This window comes from Delphinapterus leucas, chromosome 14 (genome assembly GCF_059928025.1).
Source record: "Delphinapterus leucas isolate spDelLeu-1000000601 "Yukka" chromosome 14, BTC_Dleu_Yukka2, whole genome shotgun sequence".
NCBI classification, from domain to species: domain Eukaryota; kingdom Metazoa; phylum Chordata; class Mammalia; order Artiodactyla; family Monodontidae; genus Delphinapterus; species Delphinapterus leucas.
In genome coordinates, this window is record NC_143142.1 from 25,325,292 (window position 1) to 25,349,709 (window position 24,418).

Consider the following 24,418-nt stretch of genomic DNA (forward strand, 5'->3'; position numbering starts at 1 on the left):
TGGCAGGCGGATTCTTAACTACTGTGCCACCAGGGAAGTCCTTTTCTGTAGATTCTTATCAAGCAAAATGCCAGTCCAGTAGCCAGCAGATAAGGGTTCAGGGTGCAGGGAGGGCAGTAGCCCTGCCCTCTGAACCCCCCATGCCCTCCTATGGGCCCCACTGTCCCCCCATTCCTCCCTCGCCCTCCCAGGTCCTCCTCCTGCCCACAGCTATGCATCATCCAGGCCCTCTCCAAGACCCATGGTCAAAGTCGAGCTGAGCTCCGAGTCTCTTCCACCTCCAGCACCGCTTGTGTGAGCCTCCACAGGCACTGGAAAGGATGCAAGTCTGAGAAGCAGGAAGCTATTCCAGTCCCAGCTAAACCCGCTGTGGCAGGTTGAGGGCTCAGGTTCCCACGCACTGGTGCTGAGAACCCGGGGAGAAGACAAGAATCACTCATTTCGCAGTGAGGATAACATTTACTGAGAATGGCTCATTACAAACAAAATATATGTATAAAATCTCTGTAATGCAAAAGATCCCTTTTGTCCCCAGGTGGCTGGAGTGAACAGAGCCAACTGTCCAGCGTGGCCCCCTGTGTGTGGCCAGGCGGTTGCGGTGCCACGTGCTGTAGGCAGAGTTCCCGATGTCTCGGCTCTATCTCCAGCCCCATTTTCATGATTTGTGCGGGAACACGACACAATGAGGTTTGTGTTCTGCCTCTATGACCCTCCCCAGGCAGGTGGCACCACCCCAGGGGCAGGCAGCTCTTGTGAATCTTCCAGACAGGTGACCCCTAACCTGTGCTTGCCCTGAGAAGCCCTCCTCCAAGCCCAGGGATTGAGTGTCTCTGACGGACAGAGGTGCCGTGACCGCTCTTTGTGGAGGCTGCTCTCTGTGCCAGCCTCACTCACAGGGAGCCATCCTGAAAGCTTCACTTCCTCTGTTTCCCTTGACGCATATGCCCTCACCAGTGTTACCCGGACCCCTCCTGAGCACACCCAAACCCAAAGCCACCACGCGTGGTACTCCTGGGCGTTGGACAGCGCTCCCTGGGATCTTGGGCCACCTAGCATTAAGGCAACAGACACGAGGCCAGTCTGCAGGCAGCACTAGTCTCTGAAACCCAGGGTGGCTGCCCAGCCAACAACGCCTCCCTCTTGGTCAAGGCCGTCTGGTGTTGAGAAACAATGTGGTTAGGTGGTCTGACAGCCCTTGTCAGCAGAGCCCACCCCTGCCCCTCAGAGTAGCCATGGCTCCATGGGGGCAGACGCGGAGCATGGCCATGGTCGGCAGTCTGAGGGAGGGGCAGCAGCTGCCCCACATCATGCCTTGGGCACCGGAAGACCGAGATGCAGGGTGCTGCAGCGGTGTGGCTGTTGGGGCATCCCTACGCCACTAGCCAGAGGCAACCCGAGGCGTGGGTGTCCCCAGCCCTTTTGGGAATGATCCATTGTCCTTATTTTTCAGGTGCAGACCCTGGTTCAAGACCCAGCTCCACCACTCTCCTGGGCCAGATTCTGTCCGTATGGTGAGAGGCCCCTTTGATAGAGAACTTGGGCTGGCTTACCTGTCCTGTGAAGAGAGGTGTCAGTGGTTCCAAAGTACCTACAATCTCACTATTATTGTCTTACTTGAGGTTGAGTCTCACCCCCATAAAGTGAAAACTTAAATCTCAAAAACACCACCCTCCCCCTCTCAAAAAAAAAAAAAGAAAAAGAAAACAGCTCTAATCCATGCTATGGTGCCGTGCTGTGTGATCCTGGGTAGGTAACACCCCTCCTGTCAGACAGAAGAGACCCAAAGTTCTGTGCAAAAGGTCCTGATGTGAACACCAGGGTGGGTGGTGGAGGGTCACAGTACCCCCCCCTCCCCCGACACAGCCACTGATCAGCCATGCAGGCCCAGGGCCCCAGCAACCAACCCTGCGAAACTTGGGGTTCCCCGCCCTCAGACGCGAGCCCCGTTGCCTGCCTAGTCAGGAAGCCTTGTGGGTGTGAGCATCTTTGGGGCCCAGGCAGCTATTCCTGGCCCTCGGGGTCAGGCATTGTGAGCACTGCTGGCCAGCAGGAGCCAGGGTCCCACCTGCAGCCCAGGTTTCCACCCCAAGGAGATGGAGTACCTGGAGGGCCGCAGGGGCCTCAGAGTCATTTCTGCCTGAGGTCCAGCCCTCCCCAGGGGCCAGAAGCCTTGCAATCAGCTGCAGGAACTGGTCCCACTGGGAGGTGGGAGGGGGCGGCGGCATCCACCAAAGGGCCCAGGGGGGTCTGCAGTACTTCCAGGTCCCTGCAAGGCTGGAGCAGTCCCAGCCCCCGGGGCCCAGGCCACCTACACAGTCTCCAAACAAACAGACAAGCAACATCTCTCTTCAGGGCTCATTCACCAGGTCTGTGGTGAGATGGGCTCAGGCTTCTCCCTCTGCCCTGGGTCTGGCTCACAGGCAACAAGGGCACCCGTAGGGGTGGATGTCCCCTGAGCACAGCTGGAGTCAGCCTCGGGGTCCTGGGGGAGGCTCCACTCAGATGCTCTGGGGATGAGCCAGCAACCAGCAGGAGTGCAGGGTAAGCGGCATGACGGCTCAGCGCTGGTGGATTAGGCAGGTGAGACTCGGCCTCCTAGACTCCCTGGGGTTTGGTCACATGAGCCGGAGCCACAGTTCCACATCTGAGCCCTGGCAGCCCCAGACCTGGGCCAGGGCCTCCTAAGTGGGCCCAGCTGGGGCAGGGCAGGGTGGGGTCCAAGGGCCTGGGCACACCAGGCTCCTGCTGTCAGCTGTCCAAGTAGACAAAGAGGATGTCCTCGTCCGTGCCGTAGCTGGTTCTGGCCTCCTCGAAGTTACTGATGCTGGTGCTGCACATTCCTGCTGGGGCACGAGGGGCAGAGCAGGGTCAGCGGGTGAGGCGAGCACCTGCCTGACTAGCGCCCAGGGAAGCCACATCCCACATGCCTGGCTGCCCCTCCCTGCTCAGGAAGCCCTCCTTGCCTATTGCAGCCTTTGTGAGCTTGTTCTCTGACCTTTCCCCAGTTCAGCAGATGGAGAAAGTGAGGCCCAGAGAGGGGAAGAAACACGCGCGAGGTCGCACGGGACAAGTCTGTGTGAGTCAGGATGGTCCTTCCCCATCCCCAGGGCCATGGGAGCCCTGGGGGGTTCTGGAGCCAGGGCTGGGGCCGGGGCTGGGCAGACTTTCCTTTCTGACAAGTGTGCTGGCTGTCCTCGGAGGGCTGGCCTGGGGGAGATGGAAACTGCGGCCTGTGCAGCTGAGACAGCGGGGTGGGCCCCGGGAGGTGGGAGGGGGCTGGCGCAGTGGGAGGGAGAGAGGGCTGGCCTGTGATGACGGGGGTATGGAGTCTGGCACAGCCCCAAGTTGTGGCTGGTTTCCTGCATGGCCAGAGGGGCGGCAAGGATGAGGGAGTCCAGGGAGAGGAGGGGCTCTGGGGAGAAGGCACTGAGGTAGGTCTTGGCCACACCAGGTTGAATGGGAGGAGACGTGGGGGCCAGGGGCCGCCCTGCCCACTGTTGCCGCCTGCCACACTTACGGTCAGCATAGGCCGGGTTGTTGTAGAAGATGCAGCCAGTGGCCCGGTTGTAGCCGCGCAGCACGATGAAATGGCCCTGGTAGTCGGGGGTGCGGCAAAAGCAGCGGTGGCCACTGGGGGCAAAGCAGCAGTACTTGACGGGGCTGGAGCAGAGGTCGCAGTGCAGCACCCCTGAGTTCACCAGCACGATGGCCACGTGGCCCTGTGCCAGGTGGGCCTGGATGTCCTGCACGCTCACTGTGCTGTGGGCAGGAGGAGGGTCAGCTGGCGCCGCTGGGCCCCATTCCCCGTCTCTCAAGTGGACCCCCACTTGGACCCCTGTCCTGTCCTGTGTCACAAAGCTTGGGGACATGGCTCGTGTCTGCCCTGAGCTCCTTGCAGGTGGGAATGTCCTGCTTTGTTACGGTGGCCCAGGCTCAGATGGGGGCCAAGCATGGGACCAGGGTTGGAGGGCTCTGAGTGTGCCCAGGACAAGCTGGACCCATCAGGCCCTTCACAGGGTGACAGTTCAGCTCCAGACAGACCCCCATCAGGGGCCACTGGAGCAGCACCCCACCTCTTGACCTGGTTAGTGAATTCTTTTGTACAAGCATCCCCTGCCTTGGTCTTTTACCTTAAATGATGCGTGATTAATGTAAACTGTTGGTTTAATTTGCTTCCCAAAATCTGAGTCAAGCACGCCTTCACCAGTTTCAAAACCAAGTGTTTCTCTGAAAGGGTTATTTTTCTTTTTCTCTAAGGCTCCTCGTGGCAGAAGGGGCTTCCCAGGAAGGACTGGTCAGCAGCACATTGAGGGGAACCCTCAGTTCAGCCAGCTGCTCCAGCCTCTTAGGCACAGCCCCCCTCCAATGCCCCCAGAAGGAAGCAAGTCCAAGTAAGACCCAGAGGGGAGAAGGGCTGCAAGGGTCCTCTGCGCCTGGGGCCCCACCATCTTCACGGGGGGACGCCCACCCACTCTGGGCCCTCCATCCTTACAAGCTCCTCAGGAGCACACATTAGCACCTCATGGCCTGGCCCAACTCCAGCCACGCTGAGTCACAGGACCATCTGGTCTGTTGCCTTGGCCCAGGGAAACATGCCCTTTTTCCATTTGGTCTTTGAAATGAAACAGCTGGCTGAGTTGCCAACGGTATGTACCAGAGTGGGATTTCAGCTACCGGGAAAAGCAGGGGCTGGGCTGGAAGGAAAAGGGCAGACTCCATGGGACCCCGGGGGTGCAAGTCCCAGGTTCGAGTCACAGCACGGCTGAGTTGGGGTGGCCATGGTGGCTCACACTGTTTTTCCCATCAGTTTCCTCACCTGTGGGACGGGGACAGCCCCAGCTCTCCACTCAACAAGGAAGCACCTGTCAAGTGCCACTAAGCACACATCGGCTGCCTCTCCCTCCAACATGTGCTCATGGGGCCCGAGGATGTGTGGAGACATTTTCCCTGTTTCCCAGTGGGCTTTCGTGTGCCTAGGTTACGTTACAATGAAAACAGAAATCTGGGGGGAATGGGAGACCCAAGGGAGGTCTGGGGGACCCAGCCCAGGTCTGAGCCAGCAGGCCTGGGCGCATTACCTACAGGGAGCCCAGGGAAAGAAATGGTTCGCATCTGGCCAAGTCGCTCGTGGGGTCTCCTGAGTCCTGCCCCCACGTGTAGATTGAGAAGGGGGATCCACATAAGGTCAAGCAGCCCGTGGGGAGATCTGGCAGCCAGGCCTCCCTAGACAGTGTCACCCTGGGCTGTCCCTGTCACCCTCCGTCACCGTGCCAGCATGCTCCCCAGGCCGTCACCCCTTTATTAGGGTCCCTGTGTTCTGTCCCATGCCACCATTCTGTGAGCAGCCCGAAGGCTGGCTGGAGTCTGTCTTGCTCACCTGTCCCTCCATCCCCCACTCAGGATCTACCCCAGGCCAGAGTTTTGTGTATAGTAGGTCATGTAGCCCCACTTGTCCCTATTTTATGGATGGAAAAACTAAGGCCTGGGGAGGGGGGGCAAGTCAGTCAGTGCCCAGGGCCAGCTGGGTAGGAAACCCCAGTTCTGCCTGACTCCCCAGCCTTTCCTGAGGCCTCCCCCCAAGCTGCAAGTCTGTGGGTGAGCAGGTGCACAAGGAAGGGCAGGGGCGGGGTGGGCTCACCACTTCTCCACCAGCACCTTGCAGGCCTTCGCTTGTGCGAACAGCTGGTTCACCCGGGTCTCCTCTGTGTCGAAGTGCTTCCTGTAGAAGGACTGAAGAGAGAAGGGCAGTTGGAGAGGCCACTGCCCTCACCCCACTTGGATGAAGTAAACAGCACCTTCTGGAGTTAGCAGAGGAGCCCAGCCTGCAGGGGGACAGCACAGGCAGCATGCCTGGGTGGAAGGCTGTGTCTGTCCCAAGCGGGCAGGGCGGCTGGCCGGGAGTGCAGGACCACACAGAGAATGAGGAGGATGCTCAGGAGATGGGTGGGCAGCAGGCTCAGGCTGGCACCCTGAGGAAGGTTAGCCACCCCTGGGCTTGTGTACCCTGATGGGCAGGAGTCTGGAGTAAATGAGCAAACGGGCCGGCTGAGGCCCCTGGATATCTAGCCGCCACTCGGCTCAGCCAGTATATGTTAGCAAGGAACAATCTCTTTGGTGCAGGGGTCTTAAGGGGGCCAGAGCCCCTGTGGGGGAGGCAGAAAATACCCTGCTCTTAGGCCCTTTCCTCTGCCTCGCGGCCACGCTGACCAAGCCAGATCTGTCAGCCTTCTTCCCCTGGCCTAGAAGGTTCAAAGGAGAGTTAGGTTGACGGGCACTGGCCACCGTGCGACAACCCTCTTGCCAGCGAGGCCAGTAGCGACTCTTCTCTGCCAAAGTTTGGAGCATGGGCCGTGATCCACTCTGCGGGAGGCAGGTGAGACCAGCTCCAGCTGTGCAGGGTGGGAAAATGCACTGGGGTATGGGAAAGGCTATGCTGGCATTCTTTTTAAAAAGAAAAATAAAAGAAACAAAAGACAGTATATTGTTTTTTCTTCCAGAACACCAATGACCCAACTTGGAGCCAGCTGTCCCCATGAGAAGGAAGAAAATCGGTGAGTGATGGTAGAGGAGGACAGTGTGTGCTCTGAGGCCTGGCCCGGCTCATGCTGGGACACAGGGAAGGACACAGGAAGGTCACCCGGACGCTCCTCTGTGCATCGTCAGGTGCTGTCAAAGGCAGGCGGCGGGTGTCTGTGGTGGGGGTGTCAGGAGGGACCCGGCTCACCACTGGGGTCCTCTGAGCAGCTGGACCCAAGGTGATCTGGTCCGACAGCTCACAAGTTCTGCCCTTAGCGCGTCTGCCTTGGTTCCCTGGTCTCTGCACACCGGGTGCTCACCTGGGTGTCCAGGTCTGGACCACACCCTCCTCTGATCACCACATCTGGTGAAGGCCAGTGGCCGGCGCTCACCTGGTTCTTGTAGCCCTTGTCCACGCCCAGGGTCTGGGTGCAGAAGCGATGCCTCACGCCAAAGTGGCGCATCAGGTAGGCCAGGTCGATGGTCCAGATGCTCCTGGTCAGTCGCAGCTCCTGCAGGGCACTTTCGAATTCACTGTCGTCCAGCTGGCCCAAGTAGCTGTGGGCAGATGGGCTGCTGAGGTCAGGGAAGCTGGCCCGGGTCACCCTCTACCCGAGGGCCTGCCAGCCACTGTCTGAGTTCCTGTGCCCCCATAAGGCTCTGTCCTTTGTCATGAACTCCTACGTCCTGCCCACACACTGCCAGGCACAACCTGAGGCTGCTGGGGGCACTGCACCGGCCACGGAGTCCAGGGCCTGGATTCTGCGTCTGACCTCTCTTGCTGGCTGTGACTTTGGTCAAGTCTTGCCATCCTCTCTGGCCTCGCCAGCTTCATCTCTAGGACCATCTAAGTGCTTGGACCACATCAGTAGTTTTCTAAGTTTTAGGCACAGAATCCTTTTCTTGAACCCTATCTTGCCTGGAATTCCAGGAGGTAAAATGGGTAAGGGAGAGGCTGCCCTGGCGTTCTAGGCTGCTGCCTGAAAACTCAGTGACAAGGAGATGGCTATGGTCCCTCCGTGCCCCAGTGGTCAAGGTTCTTGTGATATTCACGCAGCCTCAGCTCAGCGGTCAGCTCCCTAGTGACTCAGTCTCCCAAGAGTCCAAGGCCAGGAGTGGGGAGGACACCACATCTCAATCATGGGGTCACTCTGTGGGCCAGGCCCGGGCACCTGGGACTTCCTGGCCATTCCAGAGCCCTGGCATTCTCAGGACGCAGACCTGGAAGGCCTGGTCCACCATTGCTTGCTTTTGCAGGTGGGATGGAGCCTGGATGGAAGCTGGGCCTCCCACAAGCCCCAACAGAGGAGAGCCACATGGACGATGAATCCCACCCAGGTCTCTCCCTGTGTGCCCCCCCGCAAGAGCAGGTGCTGTGGACCGGGAGGGCTAAGGCCTGCCCACTCACCGCAGCACCATCCTGGAGCAGGCCAGGCCGCAGTCCCAGTGGTAGAGCTGCTGGATAATGGGCACGGGCAGCTGCACGAAGTCCCCTGCAGGGAAACACACGGAGGTCACAGACCCTGGCGTAGGGCCCACCACTGCCCCTCCCACCAAAATCAGCTGCCGCTCAGACCGCGCAACGGCCGTTCAGGGCCAGCGCACAGCCTTACAAGAGGCCCCCAGTCCACTCTCCTCACCACGGCAGCGATCTCCCCGAAATGCCAGCCAGAGCAGGCCAGCCCTACACAAAACCCGCCAGTGGGCCAGCCCCCATACCTCCCAGGACAAGGCCTTCGTGGCTGCTGCTCCGGCACCCTCTGCTTCCTCGCCTCCCCGCATCCTCACCAGCTAACTCCTGTCCACGGACGTCACTTCTCCATGACGACCCCTGTTGTGCCTGGCCCCCGACTCCGTGCATTCCCAGCCCCACAGGCCCCTCTCCAGAGCCCTCTCTGCGGTGGGCGCTCCGAGGAGGCAGGGACAGGGCGGCAGCCGGGAGGCACTCAGCAGATATTCATGTCTGAATTCCTGAGGCCCCTGACTCCACAGCCCCCAGGGCTACAAGGAGGGGACGGTCACGTGTCTGCATGTGGAACGCTACTCTGGACGGAGCAGAAAGGGCCCGACCTAGGCATTCTGGCATTCCAGCCCTGGCTCTGCCACTGGCCGGCTGTGGGCTAGGCCACTGACTCCCTCATGCTGGACAGAGTCTGGCCATCTCTAAAGTAAGGACTTTGGTCTGATTCAGTTGTTCAATCAACAAATAATTCCCAAGAACCTAGTAAGTGCCTGGCATGTGAACCAGAGATGGTCGTGAGTGACACAGACAGGTCCCTGCCCTGGTGGACAGCAAAAACAAGCAGCGTAGGAGAAAAACAAGGGGCCAGGATAGGGGAAGTGGGGGGGGTGTGCCTTAGAGAGGAGAGCCAGGGAGCGCCAGGCAGGGCTGGGGCAGGCAAGCTGGCACGCGGCCTGCAGGACCCTCCTGCCCTGGGATCCTGTGAATCTGGACAGAGCTTAGAGTCTAAAGAACTGGAAGGATTTCTCTCCGGCTGTGAGCACTCTGTTCACTTAGGACGGCCTTTCAGCCCACGTGGTTTCCCTGCCTCAGGGGTCTCCGGGGGACTCTCCTGAACCCACGACTGGTCTGTGCAGAGCTGCCCTGGCCTCCTCCGCGTGCACCAACCAGGAGGGCCACCCATGAATCCTGGAGTCTGTCCTGGCCTTTCAACCTGCTGGTCTTGTCCAGGCAGCCTCTTGCCTGGAGTGGGCCCCAAGCTCCTACTCCCCATGTCTAAACACTCCCCAGTCTCAAGGCCTGGCTCAGATGCCAGCACTTTTGGGGCCTTCCCTGATGCCAGGCTGGCCGTGCCCCTTCCCTAATCTGCACTCTGCCAGGCCAGAGTTCATGCTTTGGCTCACAGGAGGAGACGCTCGCATCGAGCTCATCTGTGCCCTGCTGGGCTGTCACGCATTCCCAGGAGGCAGGGACCCGTGACTGCTCCTTCGCTGCACTGTACTGTCCTCTCTCCTCCTATGCCTCACCTGCGGGGCCCTTGGAAGGCAGGATGGCACGGGTGAGTGCAGGCCACCAGCTGGGTGAGTCACATGGCCTCTCGGTGCCCGCTCCTTTCTCACAGACGCCAGCCCGCAGGGTGCTGTGGGCACCCTGTGGGCACTTGGGGCAAGAATGTGTGCGAAGCCCTTCACAGGCGCTGCCGATGATCTCCATCCAGCTGGGGCCTGGCACACTGAGACCAGGCAGGCTCAGGCTTTGCTCCCTCCTTCCCCGACCCCAGGAGGCTCTAAAAGGAACCCAGGCCATGACTAGAGGCCTTCTAATAGTCCCCTCCACCCACTGCCATGGATTCAGCCCCCAGGGCTCCATCCTGCCTGACTTCTGCCTGTCCTCTGCCCCAATTTCTACGCCCAGCCCCTCTCCTGTGTCTGTACACAGCATCTGGAGGGATCCCTTCCAGTCTCCCACTGCTCTTAGAATAACGTTCTTATCTCTTACTAAGGCCTGTAGGGCCCACCTCACTCACTTCACCTTGGCCCTCACCCCAAGACCTTTATATGTGCAGCTCTGGAACTCTCTTACCCTCAGTACTCAAGTCTTCCCCTTTTTGTCATTCAGGTCCCAGCTCAAAGTCTCCTCCCATGAGAGGCATTTTCTGACTGTACCTTTGGGAGAAGGGGCTCTTCTTCACAGTATTTCCCTGTTTCCTTCACAGTACTTAGCAAAAGTAAAAAAACCAGAAAAATAAAATAAAGCTATCCTGTCTCCCCACTAGGCTGTAAGCTTCCCAAGGGCAGAGAATGTGCTAATCTTGTTCACTGTTATTCCCAGTGCCTAACGTCTGATGCTTAGTAGTAAATCAAACCTTTGCTGGAAAAAAAACGAACTTATTAAGCACCACTGTGTGCCAGGCTCTGGGGACATTACAGGTAACTGAGACCAAGCCCTGCCCTCCAGGTGTTCACATCCTAAAGTAATCCCCCAACGGGCTGAGTGGAGGGAGAAGCCTATGCAGTGTGCTGTCCCCTTGTGGCGGGTGCCTCCCTCTTCAAGAACCCCTCACTGTGGCTTTAAACGGGCCTTTCTGTTTTTCTCTACATGGGCTGTTTAGTCCCCAGCCTTTGCTCTTGCATATCCCTTAGTCCGAAAGGTGGTCTCCCATCCAAATGCTCTGGTCTCTTTCCCTCCCTGAGGCCCTTTATATGGAGGATTGGAGGTGGTGTGTAACTTCCCCACTGGACAGACTGGGAATTCCTCAGTGGCAGGCAGACAACATTTGCCTCCTCCCAACCCTCAGACCACAGCAGGCACACAGACATGCTTGAATCGCAAATGAAAGGAGTTTTTTTCAAAAAGACCTTATCCTTCGAGATACCCAGGCCCACGTGTCACCACAATACTCCCCTTTCCCCCAGGCTTCCAGACTGTGCCCCTCTGTTCACAGCTCCCTCCTTGCTCTGTGGCCTGGGCTCTGACACTGGCTAGCTGGGCCATCTTTGGCCAGGCTTTGACTCTTCCTGTGCCTCCCCTATGCCTAAGCTGTAAACATCGCGGAGGTCGGCGGCTCTCTAGGGCCCTCGGGAACTCTGCTGCCCCTTCTCTTCTTGCCCTGATCTCTAACTCTTTTATCCTTACCCCACCCCCAATGTGGCTAAATGTCCCCACATGGCCATCCCGAATCCTGGCACAAGCAGGTCAGCCAAGAGGGACCCAGAGATACTCCTGTGGGGGGTGATAAGAGTAGGCGAGGCCTTCCAAGCCCAAAGCTGCTGCCAGATGTTGATGCCTGGAGCCAAGGGACTGTCCCACCTGAGAGCTAGGGTCTGCCTGGAAGGTGCTGGCCTGGCTTCAGTTGGCAGCTGTTGCCAAGGAAGGAAGACAGTTCACTGGCCCTGAATACTTAACCCCTCTCGGCCTCAGTCTGCTCATCTGCAAAAGTGCAAATAACATTGGTAACCAACTTTGTCAGTATGAGCATTAAGGAGGCTCTGCATGTAAACAACTTAGCACAGTGCCTGCCCACAGAAAGCTCCCTGTAAACGTGAGTCACTACACCACAGAGGCTCAGGAAAGGCAAGTGTCTGATCCAAGATCACAGAGTTAGGTAATTGGAGGAGTAGGCAGGCAAATCCCAGGGTAGCCCCGGGCCCTACTCCTTGCTGCAATCACAGTGTCCCACTAATGCCTTAGGGTTGGGGTCTCCTGTGCTCCTGACCTGTCCAGTGTGTTGGCACTTCACTTTAGAGTTTACCAGCCCTTTTTCTTTCTCATCAACCCTGTGCCTTAAGCAGAGCAGGAATCACTGCTTTCCCCCTCCCCCACTTAGAAAAGCAAATTGAGGCCCGCCGCACTGAACGGGTCAGTCTGTGTTTCTGCCCCAAAGGAACTCAGGCCACCTGGGGCAGAGGAACTAGAGAGTGAAGAACTGTAGCAAGACAAAACGCTGAGTCTGGAAGGCCAGGGGAAGGTCCTCCCCCATTGCTCTGTACTCCCAGCCAGTTCCCAGCCCTTCTAGGCCTTAACTATCCGAGGGGACAGGATCTTCCAAGCCCCAGGAGGACTTTTCGCTTCTGGGGAAGGTGCCGCTCCTGACTCTCAACGGGTACCCTCCCACCATGACCGCAATCAGAGCTGCCTGGGGTCCCAGCCCAGGGAGTATCAGGAAACCCCAACTAACTGGGGCTGGCGGTGGGGTGGCCAAGGCGGAGTGCACACCTGGCCAGGTTTCGCTCAAAGCTCTACAGCCCGGGCCGCGGCGGCCGTCGGTCCAAGGTCGCGCGGCCGGACCCTGCCCCGCGCTAGGGCGGGGTCCCCCCCTGTTCCCCGGAGTGAGAGCTGAGCCCTCGAGGAGCACTGACCGGGTTCGAGCGGCGGCCCCGCTGCCTCCGCCTCCGTCCTCATGACGCGGGCGGCGGGGGGCTCCCATGGCCCCGGCCTGGAGCCGGCTGCAGTTTCGGCTTTGACTGGGGCTGGAGCGGGACCCGTGCGCGCCGGGTTCCTGGGCAGCCACCGCCAGCACCAGCGCGCTGGGGTGAAGGGGAGGCAGCGGCTGGGCCGCCCCAAGCCCCGCCCTGGCCCTTCCAGGCCGCGGCCCGCCCCGCCCCGACTCCTACGCCTCCAGGCCCCAGGGCTCGGGATCTCAGCTCGTCCGGTCGCTAGCGCTCCCGGCTCCCGGGAGCCCCGCCCCTGGCCTCCCGGGCCTCGCACCCCTTCCCCGCCCGGCTCCCCGGAAGCTCCGCCCAGGCCCGGGCGTTCCGCGAACGCGGGCTCCCCAGAGGCTCTTTCCCAAGCAAGCTCCGCCTCTGCCCGGCCAGCTCCTCCGCCAGCCTCGGGCCGAGGCAGAGCGCGGGGCTCCGGGAGACCAAGCCCCACTCTGACCCCCTGGAGGGGCGGTCACAGGCCGCCCCCGCTCCGCTCCGCCCCTGTTTCCCTATCCGTATGGTGGGATACTCGCCTCGCTCTGGGCGCCCCTTACCTGGCGCTGCCGGGTTCTCAAGGTTAGATTGTGAGGGCAGGTCTTGACCCTCGGCCCCACCGCCTCTCGCCCCCGATGCCCACCTTGCCGTCCAGCCCGTCGCTGGTGTGGGGTGCTTGGAAACGCGGCCCCCTTCTGCCCTTGCCGGCCCGAGGGTCGATGTTTCCGGCGGCACCTGGGTCCGGTCATCAGACCTTTCTTCCGGGCCCGGAACTATTATACCAGAGCCCAAGTTTCCCAGCCGGCAGGGTGAGGAGAAAGCAGAGGCGAGACCGCGCCCGCCACTAGGAAAAGGAACGGGGCGGGCCCTGCGCGAGGCATTTTGGGAACGCGTGGTCTTCTGGGAGCGCGGGACCCGCCATTCACTCGCTTCACGGCTTCGCAGTCGCAAGAGTCACCTCCGCACCAGAAAGGAAGAGGAGACCGGAACCGGTGAGGAGAGGCCGGGGGCGGGCGAGGGTAGGCCGAGGTACCTGCGAGGAGCCGGGGACTGGAGGAGGACGCGCTGCCGGGAAGCTTTGCGGGGCTCGGGGAGGGAGAAGAGCGGCAAGCCCGGCCACCGAAACATGAGCGTCGCCTCACTAGCGCCTGGGAGTGAGTTCGTTAGCTTTTCCCCAGAGTACATGCTCTTCAGTTTCTATACCTCTCCAGGCCAGTGTTTTTTGAATCATTCAGGTAATGGTCTTGAGATCATTTCTGACTGATTGCCTCCTTTCCCCAAATCCTACCTGGGTGACCCTTTTCAAAGCCCTTTGCATCTCAGCCTCCATCCCCCTTTCAGACACTGGTCCCCTCATGCTTTCTACACCGTTACACAAGTTTTTATCAAGTTTTCCTGCTTCTAAATCGTGTTCGATTCATTTTGTAAGTGCGGATGCCTTTCCATCGGATAATTCCTATACTGCCGTGGTTCCCCCACTGCGTTCAGCATAAAATCCACACTCCTAAGGCTCCGCACCAGGGGAGCCTGTCTTTCCCAATCTCTCCTGTTCCTTTTCCTCTCTTGACCACACAAGATGTGCCCATCTTGGAACAGAAAAAGTCCACTGCTTTTCCCTTTCAATTAGGTCAAGTCGGGCGCTTGCCCTGATTATGTTTTTCCTCCAAGATAAGCATTTCCTGCTTGTAGCACATTGTCACTTTGTGAACACTTTGCTATTTTCTCTTTATCCTTGATGGTGAAGTAAGTGGAGGGTCAGAGAGCACTTAATGGGTTGAATTAAATGCACTGCCTCTTCTCGATTTGCCTGGATCTTTTGGTCTGTATCTGCACTGCTTAGTGCCCACTGCATTGGACTCTTGAAACGTGGCTAATGTGACTGAGGGACTGAATTTTCTATTTTAATTTTATTTCACTTTAATTGAGTTTAATTTCAGTAGCTGCATGCAGACAGTGGCTACTGCCTTGGACAGCTCAGGTCTGTGTCATAGGTTCTCCAAGAGTTGTTACCTACAACTGAGGGTTGACAAATATACATGCATTTCAACCTTCTCTTCTCCAACACACAGTATTGGGGAACACATAGTTATTTGATGAAAAGTAAGCGATCTACAGTGGGAGGAACTTTTCATTCCCATTAGCTTTCCCTTTAGCCCCCCTGTTCCTCCCCACCCACATCTTGCATGTGTTTGCCAGATAGGTCCTTCAAGCTAGGGGTTAAGCTACTTTTTTCTGTCAAAAATAATAATAATAATAACAAACGCACCTTTGGCATCGTGTCTAAGTTTTGTGTAGTTTCAGGCCTTGAGGGCGTGGTGTTTGCCACATGCCTTCTTGGGCTCTGAAAGGTGAACTAACTGTTGTCTCTCTCACTGTAGAACTCTCTTCCTGCCGAGATGTCTATTGGCGTGCCGATTAAAGTCCTGCATGAGGCTGAGGGTCACATCGTGACATGTGAGACGAACACTGGTGAGGTGTATCGAGGGAAGCTCATTGAAGCAGAGGACAACATGAACTGCCAGGTATCCTGCTTTGCACTTGAGGCTGTGGGGGAAGCTTGCGCCTGTGCCTTGGAGGACAGAAAGATGGTGGTTGGGGGTCTTTTTGAAGTTCTCATTCAGCAGTTATTTACCGAGTGCCTGCTACAGGTACTGGGGATGTGAGTATAAATAAGAGCCATTCGGAAGTTTGGAATATTTAACTTTGTTCTTTGTGTCTCCCAATCCCATAATCATTTTCTCCCATATTTTGGGGACCTGTTTAAGAAAAGTGACACTACCTTGAAGAGGACCATCGGGTTCGGGGCCACTGTTCATTTACCCCATATGTTTGCATAGTGCTTTGCAGTTAGCAGAATCTTCCGCTCACATATTGTGTTTATTGCCATTTTTCTTGGGAGAGGCATCTCATTTGGTTGCATTTATAGCAACTATCTTGTGAGGTAAGCAAGTTTGGTGATAGTTTCATCATCCATAAGTTAGGAAGAATAGGGGACTTCCCTGGTGGTCCAGTAGTAAAGAATCCACCTTACAATGCAGGGAATGTGGGTTCGATCCCTGGTCAGGGAACTAAGATCCCACGTGCCATGGGGCAACTAAGCCTGAGCGCTACAACTACTGAGCTCGCATGTCTAAACTAGAGCCCATGTGCCGAAAACTACAGAGCTCACGTGCTCTGGAACCCGTGCACCACAACTAGAGAGAGAAAAGCCACAACGAAAGATCCCGCATGCCGCAACTAAGAACCAACGCAGCCAGAGATAAATTAAATAAATAAATAATAAACCTTAAAAAAAAAAGATAGGAAGAATAAGATTAAAGGACTCATCTACTGAACGTCACTCTGTTAATAAATGTTGGAGCCACTTCTTGATGTGGTGCCCTTCCCATGGCACAGCATTGCTTTTTGTTAATAGTCAGGTGGGTTTGTATGGCATCGCTTTACAAAGTGTAACATAATTTCTCCTTAAGAGCTTGGACTTTGGAATCAGATGTGGCTTTGAATTCTGATTGACCTTGGGCATGTTAATCACCTCAGTTTTCTCATCTGTAAAATGAGAACAGAATTAGTTCTGCAAGAGATTGACTGGGAAAGCTAACAATAAAGGGTAAAGGAGAGGGAGCAGGAGAGCTTTCAGTCTGGGGTGCTGGTCTGACACTGGGGAAAGGAGAGGGGAAAGGAAGGAGGGTTGAGTAGGAATGTATCTCTGAGGAAGTCTCAGCCAGGCAAAGGAAGGTTTCTCATTGGAAGAGTCTAGCATGGGGCACAGGTGGCCTGGCGCTATACCCCCACTGTGGTCAGTCATTGGCTGGCAGCTTGACAAGAGAGTGGCTTCAGGGTGAATGCTGTGGTGGATCCCAGTCCGAGCAGTGCACTCCTAAGACTGCCACTGGGGTAATAGCCCCACCCCAGGGCTGTTCTGAAGATCAGATGAGAGAGAGAGAGAAAGAGAGAGAGAGATGGAGATGTGTGTGTGAGAGAGATGGAGATGTGTGTGTGTGTGTGTGTGTGTGTGTGTGTGTGTGTGGCAGGCAACTAGCTCAGCGCCTTGCACATTGTAAATGTCAACATATGGTACCTGTTGATATTTTCTAGGTGAGAAAACTGAAGGTCAGAGAGGTGAGGTGACTTACCCAAGGTCATATTGCAGGACAGGTGTCCTAAGTATCCATTGTTTCACAGGGTTCATTGGTTTATTTGTAATTTCTCTGTAGGTTTGAGCATCCTCTTCCTGCCAGGTTGACCAGCTTGGGGTTCCCTCGTGTTTGGGGAAATAGACATCTGTTGACTGCAGGTTTCTCTCCTCGGTGTTAACGCCACAGAGGTGGGTGGGTGGCCTCTCTGCAGGTCTGGTGGGGCCAGGCCTCCTTTGCCTTCATGAGGTATGGCTGTCATAGGTCCAGTCCTCTGGCTGAAGGCATCCTCATCCATTTTAAGGTGCTTCAGTTTGGTGAGTAGAATGCAAGACTAGGATAGGGAATCTTTGTCTGTTTATTCAGCTGTTTATTTGGATAGCTTTCTGAGTTTGCAGAGCTTCAGACTTCCCATCTATAACGTGAAGGTAAGGTGTCTGACCGGGTGCCCTTGGTGTTCTCTCTAATGGTAGCCAGTGTGAAGTAAAGCACACAGACCCTGTGATGGATCTGGAATCATTGTAGCCTGCCACCTGGTGTGTGACTTGTCGTGAGCTTTGGACCTCCCTCACCCTCTGTTCCCTCCTTTCTAAATCAGGGATAAAAATAGCACCTCAGCCTCAGGACTGTAGTGCAGAATAAATGAGCCGTTGCATGTCAGACAGTGGGGGCCTGCCACCTCCTTCCACCTGTGTTAATCTGCTAGGGCTGCCATAACAGAGTCCTATGCTGGGTGGCTTAAACAACAGAAATTTATTCTCAGGGTTCTGGAGGCTAGAAGTTCGAGATCAAGGTGTTGCAAGGTTGGTTCTTCTGAGGGCCGTGAGGGAAGGATCTATTCCAAGCCTCTCTCCTTGGCTTATAGATGGCTGTCTTCTTCCTTTTTCTTCATGTGGTCTTCCCTCTGTGTGTGTCCGTATCATAATCTCTTCTTATAAGGACATAAGTCATATTGGACTAGTGCCCAGTTACCTCTGTAAAGATCCAGTCTTGAAATACAGTCACATTGGTGGGGGCTAAGACTTCAATATATGAATTTGGGGGGTGGGTACAGCCTGTTACCCTGCGCATGCCAAGATTCGAGGCCTCACGGGGTATAGCGAAACCTGGCGCATTGGATAGACCCCAGCAGGCTGTGGCGGAGCTGAGCCCACTGTGATGAGCACCCAGCACAGTTGACTCACGTGTCCCTGGGCTGGGAGGCCGATGGTGCCTGCTGTTCTCCTTTCTTCCTAGTCCCAGTAAGTCTGCCCTTTGGGGATGAGAGTGTCCTCTTGGCTCTCTCTCTGCTTGTTCTTTGCTAGAGGGCAGCTGGAGTTCAGTGTTTGCCATTTGATGTTGGGTTTTAATAACATTTTCTATTATAAAAATGGTGTGGGGGACTTCCCTGGTGGCGCAGTGGTTAGGAATCTGCCTGCCAATGCAGGGGACACGGGTTCGAGCCCTGGTCCAGGAAGATCCCATATGCCCCAGAACAGCTAAGCCCACATGCCACAACTACTGAGCCTGTGCTCTAGAGCCTGCGAGCCACAACTACTGAGCCTGTGTGCCTAGAGCCCGTAACAAGAGAAGCCACCGCAATGAGAAGCCCATGCACCGCAACGAAGAGTAGCCCCCTCTCACCGCAACTAGAGAAAGCCCGCACGCAGCAACGAAGACCCAATGCAGCCAAAAAATAAATAAATAAAATTTAAAACAAAAAAAGGTTTTTGAGGAAGACCAAAGTGAATAGTTGTTTTTTCGTGGGAAATTATATGTGATTAAATTTTAAAAAATATTTTTCTTACCTTAAAATGACAATCATGTGTTAAGCTTGTGATCATAAAGCACAGTAAATGTTATTTTTTAAAAAGAGAGTAAGGGCCAAATCCAAAATTTCATTGTCTTTAAAGTGATGTAATTCCTAGACGTTTTCCTGGGGGAAAAGTGATAGTTAATAGATTCTGCAGAAATGATGCTTTAGGGGCTTTGGCATGATCACCCCGTCAGTGACAGGACTATTTGAACTGTTTTCTTGGCTGTGGCATAATGGTCTGTGGAAAAATCTACCTAGATGTTTCTTCTGAGCTATTTGAGAGTGGATTGCAGTCATCATACTCCTTTATTGCATAATATGTTGTGTATATCTGTGTATATTTCCTCTTACTGTATCCATAGTACAGTTATTAATTCAAGAACTCCAAGATTGAGTCAGTACTTTAACCTGCAGTGTATCCAATTTCTACAGGTGCACAGTGTGTCCTTTATGGCCGTGTAGTCCTCTCTGCCTCCTGGGCTTAGTTGTCAACTCATTTGATGCTTCTTTAGTCTGGGACGGTTCCTCCAAGTTTGTTTTTCACACCACTGATGATTTTGAAGACTAGAGGCCAGTTATTTTGTTAGAATGTCCCTTGATTGGGGTTTCTCTGATGCTTCTTCCTAATTAGATTTGGGTTATGCTTTTATGGGCTGTTATTGTGTGATTTTTGTCTCCTCAGAGGGTCAGTCAGGCCTAAACACCTGTTTGCCCCTTGTTTGCAATGTTAACCTTGATCTTTTGGTTAAGGTGTTATGTGGTCTCTCCACTGTACGTTCCTTTTCCTTTTGTAACTAATGAGAATTTTGTGGGGAGGTTCTTTAAGTAAATACCTTGTGAGCATTCTGTTCCTCATTATTGTCCCATTCCTCAGCCCCATTTAGCTTCCCGTGAAGATTCTTGCTTGAATCTTTTTACTATTACGGTTGCAAAGAATAATTTTTGTTTTTCCTCCATCATTCTTTCTGTATTTATTGGGTCTGCTGTATGGAAGTGCCTTCCCTTACCCCCCATTTATCCATTCATTTACTATCAATATAGGCTCATACTGTCAATATGTTTTGTTAAGGGTGTTACAATCCATTGCTGTCAATGTTTATTTTGATGTTCCAGTTATCCCAGATTTGACCAGTAGGAGCCTCTCAAGCTGACTCCTGTGTCCTTTGGTGTGTCCTGGTCATTTTGGGGGAGCACATCCCTACCTTCTGGCATAAGTTGCTTGTTACAGGCTCATCTTTTACCTTCCCTAACCCAGCTCTGGAATCAGCCATTTCTTCAGGAGCCTTGCTTTCTTTTAGGTTGGGAGTAGAATTTAGAAACCAAACTCTAAATTCTACTGGGTGCTGTTAAGTATTTTGAAGTCTTAGTTTAACTTGTCAAACTAGGACCTGTCTCCAAACGGCTGTGTGCTTAATAGTGCCAGAAGGTTCTGTCATTGCATGCACATTCTGTGCCAGGTACTATGCTGGGGTTTTACATACAATAGGTCCTTGAATCATCACAGGACCTCTCTGAGGACAAGCTTCCAGATGCCCAGGGTGGCCAAGCGTGGAAGGAGCCAATCTAAACCCAAGTGTCTGACTCCCAAGTCTGTGAACTTGGCAACAGTCTCTAAAATGAGGCCTAGAGTAAACCTGTTGGATCCCATTGCCTCTGAAAGCATCAAGCTCTCAGTTCTGACTGTCAGATTCCAGACAGGAAAATGAGGGTGGTGGGACAGGGAGGGGGTGAACATCTGCTGGCTGCTCGCCATGTGCCCCGCAGCTGGGATGCTGTGACCGACTATCCTTGGCCACCCAGCACTCTCCACCCCGGCCCCAGACATGTGGGTAATGAGTACAGAGACGGTCTGTACTAAGATCTTCTCTCCCCAAAGTGTCATTGCAGTTGGGCACCTGGCTTATGCCATCTGTGTTTCATTGTGGCTGTTTGGGAGAGTTGAATGGACGGGGTGTTCCTGCCTGACTTTCATTTAAACCGAGTTCACACAAGTTGCTGCCTTTAGCTCATGATGCGAGCGCAGCTCGGGCTTGTTGACAACCTGTGTACCCGGCGGAGGGATACACGGCACGGCCATTTCTCTGCTGGTGCCGTGGAGAGAGCGCGAGAGCAGCGGCCCGCCTGGTTCCTAGGCTGTAATAGGACTAGGGATGCTGGGCTCTTTCTTGCTTCAGCCCAGGTGGACACGTGCCGTTTGTGAAAGCACTCAGTGTAAGTGTTGTTGATCTTCCGTAACAGCCTCTGTCAGGGATTCTCAGAGAGGGTTGGGGAGGCAGTGACAGAGGAGGGAGTGAGATGTACCAGGATGTGCTGGAGGGGAGGCGGCTTGGCAGCTGCAGGGCAGCCTTAGAGCGTGTTTGATCTTTCTGCTGGGCGCTTGTGCAGAGGCCACGGGGGCCAGTTAACACTTGAAGAAAAGAGCAAGTCAGGCTGAGGTGACAACAAGCAGCAGAAATTGGGGAGCCAGCACACCTCTCTCCCATGTGGACTTGACCCATTCTGAATAAATTGTTGTCCTTTTCCATCCAGAAGGCTGGTAAAATAAGCTGCTTTATCTGATAAACGTGGTGCCTGTTGAGATTGGCACTGGCAGGTTTGTGTCATGTTCCCACGCCCGGCCAGTATCCTGGCTGGATTCTCCTCTAAGCCCCCCTTCATCCCCCACCCCCCATCCCATGGTTGACGCATTCATCTGTCCGAAGTGCCACCCTAGCCCTGTCTGCCCTGCCTCTATCCACAAACTTGCATGGCCCCATAGTCTCTGAGGTGATGACCCTGCCCTCGGTCCCAGTTCCTCTGCTCTATGTCCTGTCTGGTCTTTGTGTGAACTCTCGCCTCACACCTGTCCTGTATTCTGAGCCATTCGTGCAGGCACTGCCACCCCCACTTCTCAGTCCCTGTCACCCAAGCCAGAGGGGCTCTGTCTCACTTACTCGAGTGTGTCCCCTGGGAGGTCAGGGACCGCATCTGGTGCACGCTCGTAACCCTCATGGCGCCTTTGCAGTCCATGTGCTGGGCAGATACGGGAGGGTACACAGGGGTTGGACAAGCAATTCTAAGCCATTTCAGTTAGTTTATCACGTGCTGGTGGGAGAGCGAGGATGGCAGAGTTGGGGCTCTGGGGGCCAGTCCAGGCGTTTGAATCAGGAGTCCCTGCCTTCTGGCTGTTGGACCTTGGACAAGTGCCTTAGTTTTTTTATCTTAAAAAATGGGAAATCTTGGGCTTCCCTGGTGGCGCAGTGGTTGAGAGTCCGCCTGCCGATGCAGGGGACACGGGTTCATGCCCCGGTCCGGGAAGATCCCACATGCCGCGGAGCGGCTGGGCCTGTGAGCCATGGCCACTGAGCCTGCGCGTCTGGAGCCTGTGCTCCGCAACGGGAGAGGCCACAACAGTGAGAGGCCCGCGTACCGCAAAAAAAAAAAAAAGCGGGGGGGGGGGAATCTCATACTGTTAGGACCATCTCTGTGAAGTGCTGAGCACAGTCCCTGGCGCACACAATAGGCCCTCTGGAGTTCCCCCAGCTTTACTTAGTGATGTGAGTTTCTGCATTTCTGGACTCCCCTCCTTGCCAAGGCTTGTCTTCACATACCCTGCTCTCCACTGGTGCTGTTGGCCTTTACTCATGAGCCGGTGGTTCCCTTCCAGATGTCCAACATCACAGTCACATACAGAGATGGCCGAGTGGCACAGCTGGAGCAGGTGTACATCCGTGGCAGCAAGATCCGCTTTCTGATTTTGCCTGACATGCTGAAAAACGCACCCATGTTAAAGAGCATGAAAAATAAAAACCAAGGCTCGGGGGCCGGTCGGGGAAAGGCTGCTATTCTGAAGGCCCAAGGTAGGTGCTCCTCGTGCACTGGTTGTGACATGTGGGTGTGTCGTGTACCTTTTAGAAATGCCCTGTTATTGCTGGGGCATGGGGGTGGACCTGACCTGAGCCATCTCCATACCCACTGCCACCCCTTTTCCCTGCAGTCTTGGGGGATCCAAGTGCCCTGCCTTCTCTGTCTGCCTCACCTGATCCCATTCACAGGAGCTATGCAAACTCCAAAGTGGCTCCTTAGAAAGAAGATGGGAACGTAAATGAAAGAGTAGATAAGTCTCCTATAATGACTCTCTAGGAGGCCTTTTGTTTTCAGAAATTCTGGGGTGTCTGGGGGAAGCTTGCCCTGGCCTAGTTTGCTGACTAGAGGCACTGTGGTGTTGATTAGCTGACTCCTAAAGCAATGGGATAATAGTTCCTCTTGAGGCTGGGAATGTCTACTGATACGCAATATAAATAAGGTAAATGGGGGGGGGATCCACTTTCAGATAAGTAAGCAGTTTTGAGCCATCTTTACCCATTAAAGGGGGCTGACTTCATTTTCAAAACTTCTTACATTTGAAAATAAGTCCTTCCTTTACCACTTTCCAAAAGTGGGACTAGCCTTTTCCCAGTGACTTGGTCTGACCCCTTTTCTTGGTTAGCCCAACCAGAGTTTTGTATGTGGGTCCTGAAAAGTTCTGCCATGTTGATTAGCTAAGAAAGCAAATGCAGTCGCTAGGAACCGTCTTAGTATTTATTGGTAAAAGGCTTTACAGTGCAGGAAAGTCACCAGCGTCTCTGTCAGTATCTTTAGCTGCAGTACATATGTTGAGTTTAAAGACGCAGTAGAGTAACCCTTTAAAATGCCCTCCAGAAAAACTGATCAGAGAATCTCCTTGCCCTTCCTGGAAGAGAGGTAGTTGTGGGGAGATGGGACCAAAGCTCTGGACCTTTGTCCTGGAGAAGGAACTATTTTCAGAAGTTCCAGCTTTGTGCTACAGCTGCTGTTCTCTCTGCTTCCTCAAGGAGGGCTGCCCTCGTTGTCACTGTGTAACGATACCATCTTCTCTAGCAAAGGGAGGAGCCCAGTGGCCGTGCACTAGAAGGCACTTGGCAGTGAGTCTGCCTCGGCCCGCTGACCTCTGCCTGAGCCACTGTGCCTGTGCCAGCCCCAGGCTCTGTAAGAGGAGAGGGGTGAGGCTCCAGTTAGTAGCCGTCAGGATATTGTCACCTGTTCTTCAAAGCCACTGGTCTCCTAGAACCTTTGGGCCACAGAGAACAGCAATCTTTATGTGGGGAGTGGTTTTGGTTTTTTCCCCCCATTCCAAAATATTTCACACCTGCAGAATAGCTCGAAGAATAATAAAACCCCTCACCCAGATTTAATAGATATTAACATTTAACATCTGTTTGTTTCAGAGTTTTAAGTGTGAATTAAATGCATCTGTCATGTTTTATTAGCTCACCCTGGGCCAGCTCTGAGAAGTCACCTTTTCTATGGTTCCCATACTGGGTCCCCAAACCACCTTTGCCACAAGGCCTTGCCTCTGGTGGGGAACAGTGCTGGGCTGGAAGGCAGGAGTCCAGGGCTCTCCAGCTCTGATGCCAGGCACCTGCCCCTCCCAGGGTCTCTGTTTACCCCGTGAAATGTGACGGGGTGAGCGTGGTGCTGGACGGGGTGGCCTTTCAGGCCCCTTCCTGGGCCATGTCCTAGGGCTCTGGCTGCTCTGTGATATGAGTCCTTACTGACCTGGCCTTGTCCTTTCTCTTCCCCACCTTGCAGTGGCCGCAAGAGGGAGAGGACGTGGAATGGGACGTGGAAACATCTTCCAGAAACGAAGATAAATTTATCTTGGACAGAACTTTGCCCTTATTTTTTTCTTTTAGGTTATCTGGGTCAGGGGGTGCGTGCGTATGTATATGTCCTAGGTTATCTTTTGACATCTTTTTCTTTAGATCTGGGTAAATGTTAAACTAAATAATTGTGGTGGGTTTTTCTCTTTTTGAGAATATAAGGACTGTGTGTTCATTTTGTAGTTTTTTTTTTGTGTGTGTGTGTGTGTGTGTGTGTTTGCTTTGGCAGCAGGTTAAACTTTCACACCCTGGGAGATGTCCTGCTTTTTTCCAGTTTGAAGTAGCATAGTTACTGATAAGAGCATAAGCTGCTGTTCCAGGCCAGTTGCTGGTTAAGCCCTTGGAACAACTCCGAGGGTGCACAGATTGCCTCATTTGTCAGCACGGACATTCATGGAGCACTTTGTTCAGGCAGCCTTTGTGGGCGCACCATCAGC

At 54.6% G+C, this 24,418-nt stretch overlaps 2 protein-coding genes across 4 annotated transcripts; one reads left to right on the forward strand and one right to left on the reverse strand.

The window, feature by feature from the left end:
* Positions 1-439: 439 nt before the first annotated feature.
* GUCD1 (guanylyl cyclase domain containing 1) lies at positions 440-13,215 on the reverse strand. 3 transcript variants are annotated; one of them, XM_022551209.3, is made up of 6 exons: positions 13,037-13,215; positions 7,925-8,009; positions 6,909-7,074; positions 5,639-5,730; positions 3,518-3,759; positions 440-2,840 (listed from the first exon to the last, which is right to left on the reverse strand). In XM_022551209.3, the coding sequence occupies exons 1-6, from the start codon at positions 13,140-13,142 to the stop codon at positions 2,749-2,751; spliced, it is 783 nt and encodes a 260-aa protein (XP_022406917.1). In that variant the 5' UTR covers positions 13,143-13,215; the 3' UTR covers positions 440-2,748. The 3 variants fall into 3 exon arrangements, with proteins under 3 accessions (XP_022406917.1, XP_022406919.1, XP_022406918.1); XM_022551211.3 differs by lacking the exon at positions 13,037-13,215 and adding an exon at positions 12,337-12,555 and having other exon boundaries at positions 3,518-3,630; XM_022551210.3 differs by lacking the exon at positions 13,037-13,215 and adding an exon at positions 12,337-12,546.
* On the forward strand, positions 12,789-24,156 carry SNRPD3 (small nuclear ribonucleoprotein D3 polypeptide). The gene is made up of 4 exons (XM_022551212.3): positions 12,789-13,385; positions 14,772-14,915; positions 21,968-22,160; positions 23,911-24,156. The coding sequence occupies exons 2-4, from the start codon at positions 14,790-14,792 to the stop codon at positions 23,970-23,972; spliced, it is 381 nt and encodes a 126-aa protein (XP_022406920.1). The 5' UTR covers positions 12,789-13,385; positions 14,772-14,789; the 3' UTR covers positions 23,973-24,156.
* Positions 24,157-24,418: the final 262 nt, after the last annotated feature.